The following is an 18,759-nucleotide window of genomic DNA, read 5'->3' on the forward strand; positions in this document are numbered from 1 at the left end:
TTCCTGTTAAGCACTTGTTTCTGGTGATGAAGAATGATTTGGTAAAGCAGTTAACAATACATTTTCCAAAGACACCAGAGGGTCTGTATAGTACTGTAAAGTAGGACTGAAGCCTTTCTGCTGTAAATACTTGATTCGGCCTTGGTCAATCAGCAGTTTACAAAGATGCCCTATTTTCTTCTTTTCTTCAACAGTAAGAAACCTAAATTGAATAAACACATATAACACATTATTAAAATTCTGTAAAACCTTATAAAATTATTTTAGCTATTCCTATTTATTTACAAACTGCTAAATAACCCACAGTATGTTCTAAGTATGCTTCAAAGATACGTTTTGTTAATGCCATAATAAAAGTGTGTGTGTTTTAACTTATTCTAAAATTACATGGTAAAATATATTTTCATGAATGAATTTTTGGCAGTATTCATCTAAAAATAAAGTACAGTAATAATAAAGTATTTCTGCCTTAGTGCTGTGCGCTTCAAAGTAGTCACTCACCCAGGCAAACTCTCAGGGCTGTCATCAGTGATTCTGCATCCTCCATCATCATGCTCTTCACTGCCATCATTCTGTTTATCTCTTCTTTTTGTGGAACTATTTGAAGCTTCCAAAGTCGTTTTTCGCATCCCACAAGTCGCCCAACTACTCATTCGCTGGAAATAGTGGAAATCCACTGCTCCAAGGCCCAGAGCCCTGAAATATTCTTTGCCCACATAATGTCTCCAATCACACCTGTGGTGACAACAGAGTGCAATAACAATGCCAGCCACAGGGGTCCACTTCTCTGGGATATTTTTTTCATTTCCTTCCTTGGCCAAAGTGTTAATTTCTTTTTCTGTTTTATCATTCTTTATGCGTTTGGCTAAAGGTTCTTCATTCCTTTCCTCACAACTGGCAGCATAGGTTTCAACCAAACATCGTAATGCAAGATCTGCAAACACAATTATGTGGCCCCCCCAAACCACATCATCTTTAAAAATAAGTAATTTTTACATTTATTAGGCAGTATGGTTTTTAAAAGCCCAACAACAAAAACTTACTTAGCTTTATACTTGTGCTAATATCAACTTTGTTCATATTTGCTCTTTTCTCATTACTGAATAATTTTCTCTAATGATTTATTCTGCAACAAGTCAACTCCCCCCACCCCCAAAAAACTATGTGAAGCTTAAGATCTAAAATTTGAAAAACTGTAGTCCAGCTACTCAAACTGGCTCTCATGTTTCCTACCCTTTTGAGGAAATGACTTGCAAAGAAAAAAATTATGTTTTCTACATATATATTCCAGGGAAGTTTTGAGCTTAAAAACCCAAAAAAAGAAAGAAGAAAGGCATCAGCTAAGCATCTGCTGAAGGTGACATTCAGAGTCAGTCTTGAAATGTAAGATATTCACAGAAACAGTGAAGAGTTAAGAAGAAGAGGGTCAGAATGTGGAAAGTAGGCCTCATGGAGGCTCAAAGTTTAATCTGCCAGAGTTACACAACAAAGCTGAACCCTGTACTGTTTGATTTCAAAGCCCATGTTCTGTCTACTTTATCATACTACATCTGATGGATCCAAGTTTAAGACAACACATCTTAACATTTCTTTTTTTGTTTCCCCTAGAATTTTGATAAATAATCATCTTCTAGTGGGAGAGTCCTTCCTAAGCAATTCTAAAAAAATGAGTAGCTTCAGGAAAAGAACCATAATAGCTTCTGTAAATGACTGATTTCCTTTTTGGATGAAATATAACCCAAAGAACTTTAAGGTTCCCCCCACCCCCACCCTTTTTTAACATCACTCAGTTGTGTCTGACTCTTAGCGACCCCATGGTCTGAAGCCTACCAGGCTCCTCTGTCCATGGGATTTTCCAGGCAAGAGTACTTGAGTGGGTTGCCATTTCCTTCCCCAGGGCATCTTTCCGACCCAGGGATCAAAGCCAGGTCTCCTGCATTTCAGACAGACACTTCACCGTCTGAGCCACCAGGGAAGCCCTTATGATACAGCATTTACAAAAACTCCTAATTTATCCTGCAAAGTGGCCAAAATGAGCAACTAAATAGGAAAGCTCTAAAACTGGATATAATACAGGGCGAATGCTACTAACAAGATAATGAGTTACAAACAAGGGATTAAAGCTACTGAAAAGAGACGCTTTCATGCTAAAACTTAATGTGTTCATCTCAACATTACTCATATGTTTACATACCTGTTGCCACACCACACAGATGCTTTCCAATTCCTACAACAGGTAGTTTTTCTTTGCTTAGCAAAGGAATCTTGTCTGAAATGAAATAAGAACTGTTAGTTCTCTTGTGAGATAAGGCATTAAGTGGGCTTCCAAAGAGAACTAACTAGAATCTTTGAATTTTAGGGCCAAAAGAGGCACAAACAAAAAAATTCTCACTTTATAGCTTAGAAATAAGGGGCTCAAAGATGTAGTGACTTGATAAGTAACAGATGACTACTGATATGGAGAGAAGTAGTTAAAAAGTTCTTTGTTTTCCTTTTCTTCCCACCTTATCCCCAGCAGGTCCTTTACTCCTAATTTAAAGCTTCTTGATTTTTTAGGCCAGTGCTATTCCATACTGACTCAGAACTTTACCCTGTTGAAGCCTTATTTAGCTAAATATTACTACCGAGTGATAAAAGGACTAAACAATTTCCCTACAAGGTTTATTTTTCATAACTAATATATGTGACAAATACACATGAATAATACAACCAACATTTTACATTACACAATATTATATACTCAAAATTATCAAACTAAAAATATAGCCTTTATTGTATCTTGAATAAGATATAATCTTATATAAGAATAAGACATTATTTTAGTTTTTCACACTGTTCTGAATAAAAGAGTCATAATATTAGTATATATATAAAAAAAAGACATCTACAAGGTAATGTAGCAAAATGCAGAACATCACACACAGTTAGGGCTTCCGTTCCCAACACCCCCACCCCCCACCATCCAATTCATTTTCCTTTTTCTAAGTTTCTGAAATGAAAAGTATGTTTCCCCCTACAAATTCAGCTATAGCACCCAGCACAGTTATTTGTCCAATGGAGGTCCTTAGTAAATATTTCAAATTTTCTGTTGCTTGCTTTCAGATGGTATCACATGCTAGAAGAAATTGCTAACAAGTGGAACAGTTTGCCCATGTAAAGTGACTTAAGAAACTTATATATCAGAGTGAAGAAAAAGGTTGTCTAAGCAAGCTCTTATGGAATTGGGGGCATCAGGAATTTTGGAAGAAGAGCTGAGACCGTTATGTTATGAATAACAGTGCACTGGCAGAAAGTCTGTTTAAGAAGTAGTCAGATCCACATCTCATAGCCACTTGATGATTACCTCTTTACCAACTGGTGGACAACTAGATAATCCTCTGAAGCAATTAAGACAGGAGGTCACTGGACTGATGGACGCTAAGAAGTGGAAAGTCGTGTGTGTGTGTGTGTGTGTGTGTGTGTGTTAGTCACTCAGTCGTGTCTGACTCTGTGACCCTGTGGATTGTAGCCTGACAAGCTCATCTGTCCATGGAATTCTCCAGGCAAGAATACTGGAGTGAGTTGCCATTCCCGTTTCCAGGGGATCTTCCCAACCCAGGGATCGAACCTGGGCCTCCCACATTGCAGGCAGATTCTTTACTGTCTGAGCCATGAGGGAAGCCCGAAGCAGAAAGTTGATGTGTGGTAAAATAGCAGGATTGAGTGAGTATGCATATGGATGAAGCTTTTACTTCTCACTGGGTCCCACAACATTAGTAACTAGACTCTGACCCTCTAGGCAGGTGATCAAAAAGTGTTATTTGGGGAACCCGATCAGCCCAAGAGGAAAGGTCATGTTTTAAACAAGTTACTTCAAACTGGAAATTGAAGTCAACAATTCCACTTAAAGACTCAAGAGTTCACAGTCCCTCGATCCTTACTATGAACACACCATCAAAAAGCACAGATGTTTGAGCAGAGCCTCTAAGTTGAAAAAGACAGACCAAAACAAATGGAAAAGAGCAACCGAGTGCAAACAGACTCTAAAGGGAGAATACTTCTTAAAAAACGTACTGTTAATATCCTCACAAAGATACTGCATTATGAAAAAAAGAACAGTTAAAATAACAAAGATAAATTCAGAGAAAAAGATCTTAGAAATTAAAACTATCATAGAAGAAATTAAGTTGAAGAAATCTGTGAAAGTATAAAAAAAAAAAAGATAAAAGATATAGAACAGAGAAGTAAAGTCAAGAAAAGTAGAGAACTATTCCAGGAGGTCTAATAACTAAATCATAAAAGTTCTCCCATTAAGGGAGAAAATAAAAATTGAAGTAGAGAAAATTAAGAAAGAAAGAACGCAAAGAAATTACTCAGAATGCAAGAAAATTTCCCAGAAAGCTGAGAATACTGGAATCTCTAAATCAGGATTTCTCACCCTTGGCATTATTAACTGTTGGCTCCAATAATTCATTGTTTTGGAGAACTGTACTGTACCTTATAGGATATTTAGCAGGGCTCGGGCCTGTATCCATCTAGCCAGCAACATGTCTAATCTTTTGACAACAAAAAATATCTCAGACATTGTCAATTTTCCCTGAGGGCCAAAACTGTCTTTAGTTGAGAACCACTGGTATAAACAGAACAGCATACCAAGTGCCCAACACAATAGGTAAAAATATGACTACAAGACACATTACTGTGAAAATTTAAAACTCTGAGGACAAAGAAAAGAGCCTATAAATTTCTAGAAAGAAAAAAGGAGATGATATACAAGGGGTCAGGACTCAGAACAGCACTGAACTTTTGAACAACAATACTAATGGAGTAATAGTTTCAAAATTCTTAGAAATAGAAAGTCACTCAGTCGTGTCCAACTCTGTGAACCCATGGACTATACAGTCCATGGAATTCTCCAGGCCAGAATAATGGAGTAGGTAACCTTTCCCTTCTCCGGGGGATGTTTCCAACCCAGAGATCAAACCCAGGTTTCTTGCATTGCAGGCAGATTCTTTACCAGATGAGCCACAAGGGAAGCCCCAGAAACAGAAAAGACCCAGCCAAATCAAGTGTAAGGGTAAAGTTAAAGATATTTTCAGACAATGCAAGGCATCACATTTCTCTCTAATTCAAGTGTTTCTCAGGAAGCTACAGAGGAGGTCTTTGCCCAAGAAGAGTAAATCAACAGAGGAAGATGTGGGATAAGATGTAGATAAATAGGGAATTCCCTGAAGGTCCAGTGGTTAGGACTTCGTCACTTTCACTGCTGAGGGTTCGATCCCTGGTTGGGCAACTAAGATCCCAAAAGCCGCCCAGGATGGCCAAAAGAGAAAAAGAAAATGTGGAAAAATAAATTTCAACCTACAAGAGTGAAGGGAATCCCCAGTATGAGAATGATGAGTTTTAAGGTTGACAGTTGTGCCCCAGGAACAGAGGACAGCATGCCCAGTCTAGACTGGAACAGGTCTGAAGGATCCAGGAGAGAATTTTTCAGGAAGATGGCAACTAACAGAATACTTGATAAATGTATTAGAACAATTTAAGATAATTAAAGTGCAATTTTTAAAGTTATACCTCTTTTAAAAAATTGAAGTATAATCCATTTACAATGATGTGTTAATTTCTACTGTACAGCAAAGTGATCAGTTATATAAACATATATATATATATATTCTTCTTCATATTCTTTTCCAATATGGTTTGTCAGGGGACATTGAATATAGTTCCCTGTGCTATACATAGGACCTTAAATACATTTTTAAAAGACCAAGTAAAAAAAATTATAAATTATCTACTAACTCAATGAACAAATTTTATTTACTATATGGGCCAATGGTGGGTTGCATTACAGGGTTGAATTAAAATTAGCAGAAGAGGTTGCTGGCATATGTTTGTATTATTTTCATTGTAAATAATGTGAAAAACTAAAAAAGGTACAAAAAGGGCATTAAAAAGTATGATTCATGGGTATGTGTGTGTGTATGAAATAAGTTCCATAGAGATGGGTTATTTTCTTTGGTACAATTTAAAATTGTGGGAGTATCTTTCACAAGTTAGTTAGGCAGAGAACTAGCTCATTTCCATAACAGTTTTGGTAAAGTCATGTTAACAATGGGCAGAAGGCTAATGTACGGCATGAACAAACTCAGTAATAACAGCACAAATAAGCAAGATAAGGGCATATTATCAAAATTTTTAAACTATTCTCTAGTATGACATTTCATGTCTAGCTGATCCTGAAAAACAATTTCTTAGAGTGTCAACCCTCATCCCATTTATATGTATCTAAATGTTAGATATAAAATTCTACATTAAAAATGGATTAATCTTTGTTTTTCCTGAAGCACTGTTCTGCCTGATTGGATTTCTAAGCAACCCTCAAGAGTTTGAAAGTTCTTTGATTTATGGAAGAGCAACTGAAAGTTATGCAACTTACTCAAACACAAATGTTGAATATCGATTTGAAGTCTTTCAAACACTGAATTTTTCTTTCTGTGTTTGCCATCTACCTGTACAAATAGAACATTATTATAACAATGGGTTTCACGTAAGGGAAAAAAAAGCTTTATGAAAATAAAAAGATTTCTATTTATTTTCAAAAGTCAGAGCTAATAATTTTCCATTTTATTTTTTAGTATTTAAAAAGTAGAATTGTTAATTGTATATTCTGTGACAGAAAATAACAAGTCCATTGGATTCTCCAGGCCAGAATACTATAGTGGGTAGCCTTTCCCTTTTCCAAGGGATCCTCCCAACCCAGGGATCGAACCCAGGTCTCCTGCATTGCAGGTTATTCTTCACCAACAGAGCCACCAAGGAAGCCAAAGAATACTGGAGTGGGTATGCTATCCCTTCTCCAGCGGATCTTCCCAACCCAGGAATTGAACCGGGGTCTCCTGCATTGCAGGTGAATTCTTTACCAGCTGAGCTACCAGGGAAGCCCTCACATTTTTATAAGCCTTGAACATTTCACAAATTATAATGTACACATTATTTCCTTTAATTCTAAAAACTCCCAATTCACTGATGAAGGCATTAATGTTCATAGATGTTAACTGACTTACCTAAGATTATTTGCCAGTTCCTTTATCTTTATCAGGCCCTAATACACTATTTGTGGCTTGCTTCTCTTCTTACCCTCCCTGAAAGATCACAACCATTCTCACCTATATCCATATACCTATGATTGATAAATCTACATGGTGGCCCGGACCGTTTCGATGAGCACACACAAACCCAATTGTCAAACAGAAAGTTCTACTTCAACAGCAAACTCACCTAAAACTGAACTCATTATTTCTCCCTCTGAACTATTCTTCCCCTTCATCCTGGCACATTCCCTGTCTGAGGGAAGAACACCACTTAAGTCATTTAAGGCACAAAAGGTCACCAGAATTAACTCCTCCGTCTTACTTAACCAAGTCTCATGGCTCCCACTATCATTACATTTCTCATACTCTTTCCCTCCTCTCTGTCTCACTGCAACATCCTTAGCTCTGGCCCATTTCTTACCTGGATCATAGGATGCTGCTGCTGCTGCTGCTAAGTCACTTCAGTTGTGTCCGACTCTGTGCGATCCCATAGACGGCAGCCCACCAGGCTCCACCGTCCCTGGGATTCTCCAGGTAAGAACACTGGAGTGGGTTGCCATTTCCTTCTCCAATGCATCAAAGTGAAAAGTGAAAGCGAAGTCGCTCAGTCGTATCCCACTCCCAGCGATCCCATGGACTGCAGCCTACCAGGCTCCTCCGTCCATGGGATTTTCCAGGCAAGAGTACTGGAGTGGGGTGCCAGGGCCTTCTCCGGGATCATAGGATAGTATCTTATTATTAATCTCCCTAGTTCAAGTTTCATACTCTTCTGATACAGCTTTAATGGTACTGCTAAGAGGAACTTTTAAAACCCTATTTACTTTACCAATCCTTATATACTCCTTAAATCTCTTCTTTGCTGCTTCCTTCTCCTCAGGAAACCTGAGGCTGGTGTTTTATCTTCTGGTAGAACTCTTACATATCTGGTACTTATCACTTAGCGTACTAAACCAATACTGTCCCATTAGATGTAAGCTTCTTGAAGACAAGAATTAAATCTTGTTTCCACTGTATCCCCAGCATGTAACAGGATAAAGTCAAACTCCTTCCATAGCATAAAATATGACCCCTTCCAGAATCTGTCCCACCTCTCCCATCTCACTGTTGAACTCTACTTCACATCATTACTTCCATCACACAGAAATGTTTCTGTGTTCCCCTGTCTTTTCAGGCATTTGGTTACACTGTTCTTGCTTCCTAGAATGCTTCTCAAACCCTGTACCTAGCAAATACTCACTTTTCAAGACAGACCTCAAACATCACTTTTTCTATGTAGCCATTTATCATCCCTTCCCTGCAGTAAAACTTGTCACTCCCTCCTTTGAACCCACACTGTATTCTGTGCAGCATCTTTTTTTTTCCTTCATATTTTAACACCATTAAAAAAATAATCATTTATCTATTTGTCTCTTCTTTCTAAATATAAGTGGGCTTCCCTTATGGCTCAGCTGGTAGACTCTGCCTGCAATGCTGGAGACTTGGGTTTGATTCTTGGGTTGAGAAGATCCCCTAGAGAAGGGAAAGGCTACTCACTCCAGTATTCTGGCCTAGAGAATTCCATGGACTGTATAGTCCATGGGGTCGCAAAGAGTCGGACACGACTGACTTTCACTTTCACTCTGAACATAATAGAACATAGGGACTCTTGTATTATTTGACTTTATCTACTTAGTATCTGTCATGGTTCTGGTGGTATGCTCAATAAATGTTTACTGAACAAACAGTAAGTTTCAGAGGTAGTAAGGACTCAAGACTTTTAACTGCTAGCTTGAGCTTGGCTCTTTTCACATATCTCCTTGTTTTTGTTATTATTTTAAGAACTCAGAAATTTAGATTAAAAAATTACCTTTAAGTCACCAATATAATTAGAATAAAAAACTATAATCAAATAAACACAAAAAACTCATTTTCTTTTAGAGGCTTTTTAAGTGCAAACAAAATCTGGCTACAAATACACCACAGTGTGGATTTCACTTACCTTGAATCTTGTGGTCACCTTTTCTACTAGGATGAAGTGAACTTTTTCAGCATCTTTTAAGGCAATATCAACCCAATGAGATAATTTTCCCTTTCCTGCTCCAAATTCAACAAAGCATCTTCTTGGACCAAGTAACTTTAAATTTTCAATGTTACCTAAAATAGAAGCCTGCAAACTTCACGAGATTATTTTATAAACTAGAACAAAAAACATGTGGCTCAAATGGAAAAACAGCAAGACAATTTCTGTATAGGGCACCATGTTCACAATGGTAATTTTTGTTTGGCTTTAAAGTTTTTCTCCTGCTTTTAAATAGTTAACATGCAGTACTCAGAACCCTATCTATGCCAAGGACTTTCTATGTATGTTTGAACAACCTTATTTGAAATGGAGATTCTGTACCATGAAAGATAATCTAAACAAAATTTCATTAATACTATTTTAGAAAAAATAGAATGTTAGCTTCTGACAAACGAACAAAAAGGCCATTTTTAGTAGAGTTACTATGGCTTAAACATACCTGCTGTTTCAGATGTTTGGCTGCAGAATCACCATTTTTAGGGTCATTAAGGGCATCATGCAATGCTGGATGGGACATAATTTGATCTTTAAGTGTGCAGTTCAAACCTGTGCCAAATAAAAGCACACAAGCCTAAACAACCAAGTGTGAAACTGTAGTGTTCTAAGCAATGGTAGTAATATTAAACCACAGAGAAATTTCCCTTCTCCAGGGGATCTTCCCAACCCAGGGATCGAATCTGGGTCTCTTGCATTGCAGGCAGACTCTTGACTGACTGAGCTACCACGCAAGTTCAACTCATACACTACCTCATTGTTCTAATAAAATTTAACTTGTAAATTTAGGCAGACTTACCTTCACTTGCTTTTCTCAATTTCTTAATTAAGTTTTCCAGCTGCTCTTCAGAGAGAGACGAAATTGGAACCTATATACAAAAATGGGAAATGAGCTGGTCTGGGAACTGATAACATTGATTCTATAAGAAAATGCACTTTACGTCAAAATAGTTAATTTATTTCAAAAATTGGAACAATAATTGTAAGCTTATTTACAGTGTGGAGATACTCTAGAACACCTCATAAAATTAAAAAGTCAAGTACTTACCAATTGATCTGGTATTTCGGTTTCATCTTTTAAACCTGCATTAATATCTTGAATAAAGAAGTCCTTAACAAAAACAAAATGATAACAAAAGTTATTAATGTGAAGAGTTCACAAAAATTAAGGTGAAAAACTGATTCATTCCTTCTAATACTCTGCATCGGCCATCTTCTCTTTCTTCCATTCATTTATTCATGAAAAAATTATTCATAAATAATTACTGAGTGACTAGTCTGGTCCTTAACTTGCTTTAGTTGCTGAGGATTCACCAGAGTGAACAGAACAGACAAAAACCTCTGTGTTGCTGGATCTTACATTCTAGTGAGGTGGCTATCTGAATAGACATTTACAGTCTAAAGAAATTCATTCGTAATTTCTATTAACATTTTTACCTATCTCTAGCATAGACTGAGGATGTTACTTTTGCTAACTGTTAAAGCAAAAACAAAGGCCCAACTACAAATGGCTGTTTATCAGATAGGTAGCATGGCCACAAACACATATGAAAAAATATTACAATGGTTTAGGTCTGATTTCTTCTATTTTAAAATACTAATTAAAACAGAATATAGAAATGTCCTGTGATACTATGTTGTGTAAATTAACATAGTGAGATATTTCTAGTCCATTTTCAGAGACAGAAAGACTCTAAGTAAGGATCTAATTCAACATGTTCAATAATGAAAATGTTCTATATCTGCCCTAGCTAACATGGTAGCTACAGCCTTGAAATATGGCTAGTGTGACTGAGGAACCGGACTTTCATTTTGCTTAATTTTAATTAACTCAAATTTAAATAGTTACACATGGCTAGTGGCTACATTGGAGAAGCCAATGGCAACCCACTCCAGTACTCTTGCCTGGAAAATCCCATGGATGGAGGAGCCTGGTAGGCTACAATCCATGGAATCGTGAAGAGTTGGACACGACTGAGTGACTTCACTTTCACTTTTCACTTTCATGCATTGGAGGAGGAAATGGCAACCCACTCCAGTGTTCTTGCCTGGAGAATCCCAGAGATGGTGGAGCCTGGTGGGCTGCTGTCTATGGGGTTGCACAGAGTCGGACACAACTGACACGACTTAGCAGCAGCAACAGCAGTGGCTACATATTAGACCATGTAGACATAAATGAATCAAATAGTGTAATTTTTTACAAATTCTCTTTTGAAGGTGAAAACAACTCCTGAGACATTATGTAAAGTAATTTAGTTATGCATTAGACATTAGACATTAATGCACAGGCTTTAGTTATACAAATGGCAGAAAAGTAATGTACGAATTGTGGGTTGCTACTTTTACTTATATGGGTAATAAGAGAAACTACTGATTAAGTGGAACAGGTTAGAAAGTGAGTATTAGAGTGTTTTGTTGGATAACTGACAAAACTATAACAGAAAATTATTAACAGCTACAACTATTAGTAAAGCAAAACCTGGGTTTCATGTTATACATAGTGTACTAGACAAAAACTGTTCTATATTTCTTTTCTCTATCTCGTCACCCCACTGCTTTTCTCCCTTTCCTTTTCACTGTGTCCCTAGCATGCAATGAAATCTGTGCATGGGTATTCCATTTTTTGGGGGGCCCAGTGCCACTCAGCCTGTGGGATCTTAGTTCCCCAACCAGGAACTGAACCTGGTTCTTCAGCAGTGAAATCATGGAGTCCCAATCACTGGATCACCAGGAAATTCACAGGGGTATTCCAGTTTTAATAAATTCACTTTTTCTCTCAAACTGTTCTCAGAACACATATTCAATCTGCTTGCTTTAACTAAAGCCTAACAGTTAGGTAAGGAAGAGAACCTCCATGCCTGTGAAAGTGAAAATGTTAGTTGCTCAGTTGTGTCCGACTCTTTGCAACCCCATGGAATGTAGCCTGCCAGGCTCTGTCCATTGAATTCTCTAGGATAGAATGCTGGAGTGGGTAGCCATTCCCTTCTCCAGGTGATCTTCCCAATCCAGGGACTGAACCCAGGTTCTTTTGTGGCTCAGATGGTAAAGAATCTGCCTGTAAGGCAGGAGACCCAGGTTCAATCCCTGGGTTGGGAAGATCCCTTGGAGAAGGAAATGGCAACCCATTCAAGTATGCTTGCCTGGAGAATTCCATGGACAGAGGAGCCTGATGGCTACATGTAGTCCATGGGGTTGCAAAGAGTCAGACACTACTGAGTGACTAACACTAACACTCCTGCATTGCAGGCAGGTTCTAAAGAACGCGTCTGAGCCACCAGGGAAGCCAGATAATCTCCATGCATACTTGAAAATAAAGGCAACATTCTTTTTACTAAGAGACTAACTAGGGATAGTCATCACTTTTCTACTACACATCTTAATGTAAAATTTTTTCCTTTTTAAACTTACGCCATTTGGCTTACTGGTTTTCAATTAGGAGGCATTTGGAAATGTATGGGGATAATTTGTTGTCAAATGACAGTGCTGTTGGGACTTCCCTGGTCGTCCAGTGGTTGAGAATCTGTCTGCTAATGCAGGAGACAGATTTGATCCCTGATCCAGGAAGATTATTATCTAGGTGCACTTATGCCCATAACTACTGGACCTGTGCTCTAGAGCCTAGGAGCAGCAACTACTAAGCCTATGTGCCACAACTACCGAAGCCTGTGCACCCTAAAGCCCGTGCTCTGCAACGAGAAGCCACCGGAATGAGAAGCTGGCATATTGCAACTGGAGAGTAGACCCTGCTCTCCACAATTAGAAAAAACCCCACACAGCAACGAAGACCCAGCAGAGCCAGAAAAGAAAAAAAAAAGAAGTATATATTTAAAAAAAGGACTCAGTTCAAGTGTTACTCTCTCTGGAAAGTCTTTCTTGATCCCTTAGATTTAATTTTAATGCAAGTATGTGCTCTTATCACATGTACACTTACTTCATTGAACTTAAGAGTTCACTGAAGACTGGGATCATATTTTATTGAAATAAACTTGTATGCTAATGTGCTAAGTTGCTTCAGTTGTGTCTGAGTCTTTTTTACCCTATGGACTATAGCCCCTAGACTCCTTTGTCCATGGGATTCTCCAGGCAAGAATGCTGGAGTGGGTTGCCGTGCCCTCCTCCAGGGGATCTTCCTGACCCAGGGAATGAACCTGTGTCTCTTAGGTCTCCTGCACTGGCAGGTGGTTTCTTTACCACTAGCGTTGGCACTAAGTAAGTATTTTTGAATAAGTAAACTGTGGAATTACTCTCTGAATACTATTTTTGTTGCAAAATCATCTGTTACCTAAATTAGGACTCTTAGTGGATTCACAGTCTAATGTCCTATACACACTCAGATGTATTTACCGTATTTCAGTCTCTTGAAGCAAGAGCTTTGTTAAAAGCTCATATTTGTAATCTACTAAGTACATATAAATATTACATAGCACCTATTTTACCATTCCATTTTACTGACCAAACACTTACAGGTTTCGGCTTCTCTCTTGAGTTACACTTTTTCAGATGCTTTGCTAGTCGATCTTCATATACTGTGCTAAATTTAAAGAGAAAATTATTTAAAATAAGACTGTGATAATCACTGTTTCTAGCACAGAAAAACCCTTCTCCAACCCATACTTACTGTTTTGGATCTAAAGGACACAGAATTCTTTTCCGAGCATTTTCTTCCTAAAAACAACAACGAAAAAAGAACATATTTATTCTAACAATATATCAAGTTTATTGCTTACAGATACTAGATACAGCTTCAGTATAATCATAAGCTTATGCTATCCTAAAACAAGATTAAGGAAACCTTAAAGGCACATTAACAAAACACTCCCAAAATCAGATCATCGAGTTTAAAACACAAATCTCTAGTGTAATGAGATATCACCTCATACCTGTCAGAATGGCTATCATTAAAAAGAACATAAATAACAAATACTGACAGTCATGTGGAAAAAAGGAAATCCTCATTCACTGTTGGTAGGAATGTAAATTGGTACAGTCACTGTGGAAAACAGTAAGGAGGGTTTTCAAAAAACAAAAAATACAACTACTGTATGACCCAGCAATTCCACCTCTGGGTACATATCCATAAAAACACTAATTCAAAAAGATGTGTACCCCAATGTTCACAATAGCATTATTTATAATTGCCAAGATATAGAAGCAACGTAAATATTCATCAACAGATGAATGGATTAAGATGATGTGGTAAACACACACACATACCCCCTATGGAATAGTATTCAGCCTTTAAAAAGACTGGAATTCTGCCATTTGCAACAAAATGGATAGACTTGGAGGACATGGTCAGAGAAATAAGTCAGACAGGGAAAGACAAATACTATATGATATCACTTATATGTGGACTCTAAAAAAACAATACTCCTAGCGAAAATAAGGAAAAAAAGCAACAGACTCACAAATATACAGAACAAACTAGTGAAGAGAGGAAAGGGGAGAGGAGCATTATAGGGGCAGAGGATTAAGAGGTACAAACCATTATGTATAAAATAAACTACAAAGATATATTGTACAACACATGGAATATAGCCAGTATTTTGTAACCATTGTAAATGGAGTATAACCTTTAAAATTGTGAATCACTGTATTGTACATCTGTACCCTGGTGGCTCAGATGGTAAAACGTCTGCCTACAATGTGGGACACCCAGGTTTGATCCATGTGTCGGGAAGTTCCTCTGGAGAAGGAAATGGCAACCCACTCCAGTACTCTTGCCTGGAAAATCCCATGGACGGAGAAGCCTGGTAGGCTACAGTCCATGGGGTTGCAAAAAGTCAGACATGACTGAGCGACTAAATTTTCACTTCATCTATACTTCAATTAAAAAAAACCTTTAGTGTAGCTCGTTTACGTATATATGAGCAAATACTGCTTTGGATAACATTGATCTACAGCTTCAAACAGGTTATAGAGAAAGCCTACATATGTAATTTTCAATCTATGACAGCACTGACTAGATATACGCTCTTATTCTAGGGACACCAAGGAAAAAAATGCTGCCGGTTTAAATTACGACATATCGATTATATTACGTAATCATAATATCATTGATATTAAAAAATATTCTGATTTTAGAGATGTTAAAATGTGTGGGAAAATTGTGTCTCAGACACAACTAAAGATAGATCTTCCTCAACTTATGATGGAATTACATTCTGATAAACCCATTGTATGGAGAAGGCAATGGCACCCCACTCCAGTACTCTTGCCTGGAAAATCCCATGGACGGAGGAACCTGGTAGGCTGCAGTCCATGGGGTGGCTAAGAGTTGGACACGACTGAGCGACTTCACTTTCACTTTTCACTGTCATGCATTGGAGAAGGAAATGGAAACCCGCTCCAGTGTTCTTCCCTGGAGAATCCCAGGGATGGTGGAGCTTGCTGGGCTGCCATCTATGGGGTCTCACAGAGTTGGACACGACTGACGTGACTTAGCAGCAGCAGCAGCAAACCCATCCTAAGCTGACATATTCTCAAAAATGCATTTAATACATCTAACCTACCGAGCATTATAGCATAACCTAGTCTATCTCAAATGTGATCAGAACATTTATCAAAAGTCTACAGTTGGGCAAAATCATCTAAAAGCCTATTTCATAATAAAGTGTTGAATATCTTACGTATTTTATTGACTACTGTACTGAAAGTGAAAAACAGATGGTTGTGTGGGTACAGAATGACAGTTAGCATATTAGTTGTTTACCCTTGTGATATTGTGGCTGACTTGGAGCCCTTACTCCTGACACTGCCCAGTACTGCATATCACTAGCCCCAGAAAAGATGAAAAATTCAAAATTCAAAGTATGCTCTCTACTGAACACTCACTGCTTTTGCAGTATCATAAAGCCAAAGAATCATAAGTTGAACCACAGTCAGTTAGGGACGTCTATACGGTCTTTTAACCACTTGGTACGTGATCATACTCTGTTGGCTTTGCAGCTTTTGGTACAGAATAATAACATCCTATTCATTTCTAAGTTACATTGATTTAACTACAAGTACTCAGAAAAAATAAAGGAGTTAATAGTTAATAGTGTTGGCAAGTCTGTATAGTGTAACAGTCAAAACCAAAGGTCAGACTGCTTAGATTCCTAATTTTTCTATTAGTTCCTAGCTATCGGCTCCTAACTTTATGATCTGAAGTCTTACTGCCTCATATGAAAGACAAGAATAAGGTATCTTCTCAAGGGTTGTAAAAATTGAGCTAATAGGTTTCAAAAGAAATGTTAGCACAGTGCTGTTCATACAGCAAATGCTGTGTTCATTACTAGTGTTAACAATTTCTTTTTCAGTCTATTTCAGTTCTGTTCTGCCTCCTAGTGTATCCACAAAACGATGTTCACTGAACTTCTTGAACAAGTTAAGAGACTTTTCAATATCTTTTGAAGATATAGCACATATTCTTCCCTATTTGCTGACTTTAAAGTCTAAACTCCATGAAGGAGAAGACTCTATGTTAATGTCCCAAAGTATAATGAATGATGAGTACAGGAAGAAAGTACTTTTAGGATTTGTTATTTGTTAGAAACAAGGCTTCTCAACCTTGGCAGTACTGATATTTGGGGCTGGATAATTCTTTTTTGTGGGGGCTGTCCTGCCCACTGTAGGATGTTTAGCAGCATCTCTGGCCTCTAGCCACTAGATGCAAGAAACAGTCTTCAGCTGCGACGACCAAAATGTCTTCAAACATTGTTTGGGGATGCTAAATCATCCCCACATTAGAAACACTGGGTAAAAATAAGTACAAGTTATACTTGTACTTATAACTCAGCCATATATGACACTTCAAAAAAGAGATGGGAACAATATACTCAATCATAACAAAAATTAAAGATTCAGTGAAAGTGTTAGTTGCTCAGTGTGTCCCACTGTGTAACCCACCAAGCTCCTCTGTCCATGGAATTTTTCAGGCAAGAATACTGGAGTGGGTGGCCATGCCTTTCTCCAAGGGAACTTTCCAACCCATGGATTGAACCTGGGTCTCCAGCATTGCAAGCAAACTCTTTACTGTCTCAGCAACCAGGCAAGCCCAGGATACCCCAAACTGAAAACCAAACTAGTCATTGAAAGTGTTTCCACTTGGAGCTTTTCAGTCTTTTTTCAAGAGATTAATAACATGATGTCATTCCTCTCCAGGAATATGGATTACCCTGTAAGGATCTAGTCATACTCTACTACTGTTTCCATCTGCTGTCATCTTCTGGACGTCTGGTTAAGGTGAAATACCAGGCCTTATAACAGGGAGAACAAAATCCTTCTGCAATCATAAAATTCATTTTTCAGTCAGGGGATGTTTGCTGGTCCTCTCAAAATACAACAGAAAGTGTACTTCAGAGTTCCTGTAAGTCACAGGTCAAAAAAAGAATAAGCTTGTTTCAGTACACTTCATTCCAGCCAAGTATCAGTTAAATCAAAATATGAGTTAGAGCTATAGCTATGAGGCATCAGTAGCAGATGAAAGGGTTCTACAGCGGTATTGGTACTGGATATTGCCTAGGAGGATAAACCATCTAACAAAGAAAAATAATGTAAATAATACTGGATATTCAGAAGGCAGGAAATCAAATGGTTTTCTCTATGGCTTAACCTTCCTAAAACCTATGAAACATGATCTTTTTCTATAAGCATTATGCTGATCTTGTTTTTAAATGCCCTGTCATATATACCCTAAAGAAATACACATACATAAAAATATAGGCTGCTTGACAATACAATCATATGTACAACCGAGCAAAACTGTACACTTTCTGTTCTCAATTTTAAAAGAATTCATTCTTACGTGTTTTTTAAATCTTTCCTTCCCCTTTTCAGCAAAGTAGTTACTAGTTGCTTTCAAAAGATTGTACGTCTAAATAAAAAATTTTTGGAAGTTTCTCTCAACCGCATTCACAAGACGTGATTATCGTTCACGAAACAATGAAAACACAATTAGTGAAACCTTGGATTCTTTCATTGATCACTCTTCTTTCTAAACCACCATTTCCCATCAGGAAGGCGGAGAGTGAGCCGAGCGCAAGAAGCGGTAGTCTGCAGTAAAACTAAAATCTAGCATTACCATGAGCTGGTATCAAGATAAACGGGTCACTGCTGGCGCTTTACTTAAATAAAACAATGCACTTCACTACGGCTCATCATCTCTCCCTAGGGAGGCCAGTATTGCGTTTATCACAGGAAAAGCTGCAAAATCCAGGGGGCTGAAGCAGAAATCTGTCAGAGGGGAGGTGCCGGACCAGGAAACTTATTTCCGACCCTCGAGAGGGTAAGGCGATACCAGACCTCCGAGGCTCCAGCGTGTTCACCACAGAACCTTTTTCCGGCTGCCACCACCATCCTGCAGAACCGCTTCTTCTTTTCCACAAAATAACCGCATCGCCCCTCTTCTGGAAAGACAGTTCCATGCGGCGTCAGCGCAGCGGCCGCCATAATTCAGGGCTCACTCCGGGTGGCAAGCATTGATCAGCTGAAGAGACGAAAAGTTCTCAGATTCACTCCTGTCCCGTTCCCGTAACAAATATGGCTGCGTCAGGTCCTTCCACGCAGGAGAATGCCATACCCGGAACTTTACCATCCCAGCTTCGTAAAACCGGAAGAAGTTGATGGTGGCCGGCGAGGTCCAAACCTCCTTTG

At 38.3% G+C, this 18,759-nt stretch overlaps 1 protein-coding gene across 5 annotated transcripts; it reads right to left on the minus strand.

Annotated features, from left to right (window-relative positions):
- Nucleotides 1-6: 6 nt before the first annotated feature.
- TRMT13 (tRNA methyltransferase 13 homolog) lies at nt 7-18,684 on the minus strand. Of its 5 annotated transcripts, none has more exons than XM_070367607.1 (12): nt 17,912-18,332; nt 17,303-17,471; nt 13,742-13,788; nt 13,588-13,654; nt 10,172-10,234; nt 9,923-9,992; nt 9,569-9,675; nt 9,049-9,216; nt 6,416-6,488; nt 2,195-2,269; nt 502-934; nt 7-202 (listed from the first exon to the last, which is right to left on the minus strand). In XM_070367607.1, exons 2-12 carry the CDS (start codon nt 17,327-17,329, stop codon nt 7-9), a joined length of 1,326 nt encoding a protein of 441 aa, XP_070223708.1. In that variant the 5' UTR covers nt 17,330-17,471; nt 17,912-18,332. The 5 variants fall into 5 exon arrangements, with proteins under 5 accessions (XP_070223708.1, XP_070223710.1, XP_005906579.1 ...); XM_070367609.1 differs by having other exon boundaries at nt 18,188-18,284; XM_005906517.2 differs by lacking the exons at nt 17,303-17,471; nt 17,912-18,332 and adding an exon at nt 18,409-18,681.
- Nucleotides 18,685-18,759: the final 75 nt, after the last annotated feature.

Source organism: Bos mutus, chromosome 3, assembly GCF_027580195.1.
Source record: "Bos mutus isolate GX-2022 chromosome 3, NWIPB_WYAK_1.1, whole genome shotgun sequence".
Lineage (NCBI taxonomy): Eukaryota > Metazoa > Chordata > Mammalia > Artiodactyla > Bovidae > Bos > Bos mutus.

Coding starts and splice junctions, on each gene's coding strand:
- TRMT13 (XM_005906517.2), bottom strand. CDS start 18,555: ATGGCGGCCGCTGCGCTGACGCCGCATGGAACTGTCTTTCCAGAAGAG. Junction 935..2,194: donor TCTGTGTGGTGTGGCAACAG/GTATGTAAACAT, acceptor TTGTGTTTGCAG/ATCTTGCATTACGATGTTTG. Junction 203..501: donor AGCCCTGAGAGTTTGCCTGG/GTGAGTGACTAC, acceptor TATTCAATTTAG/GTTTCTTACTGTTGAAGAAA.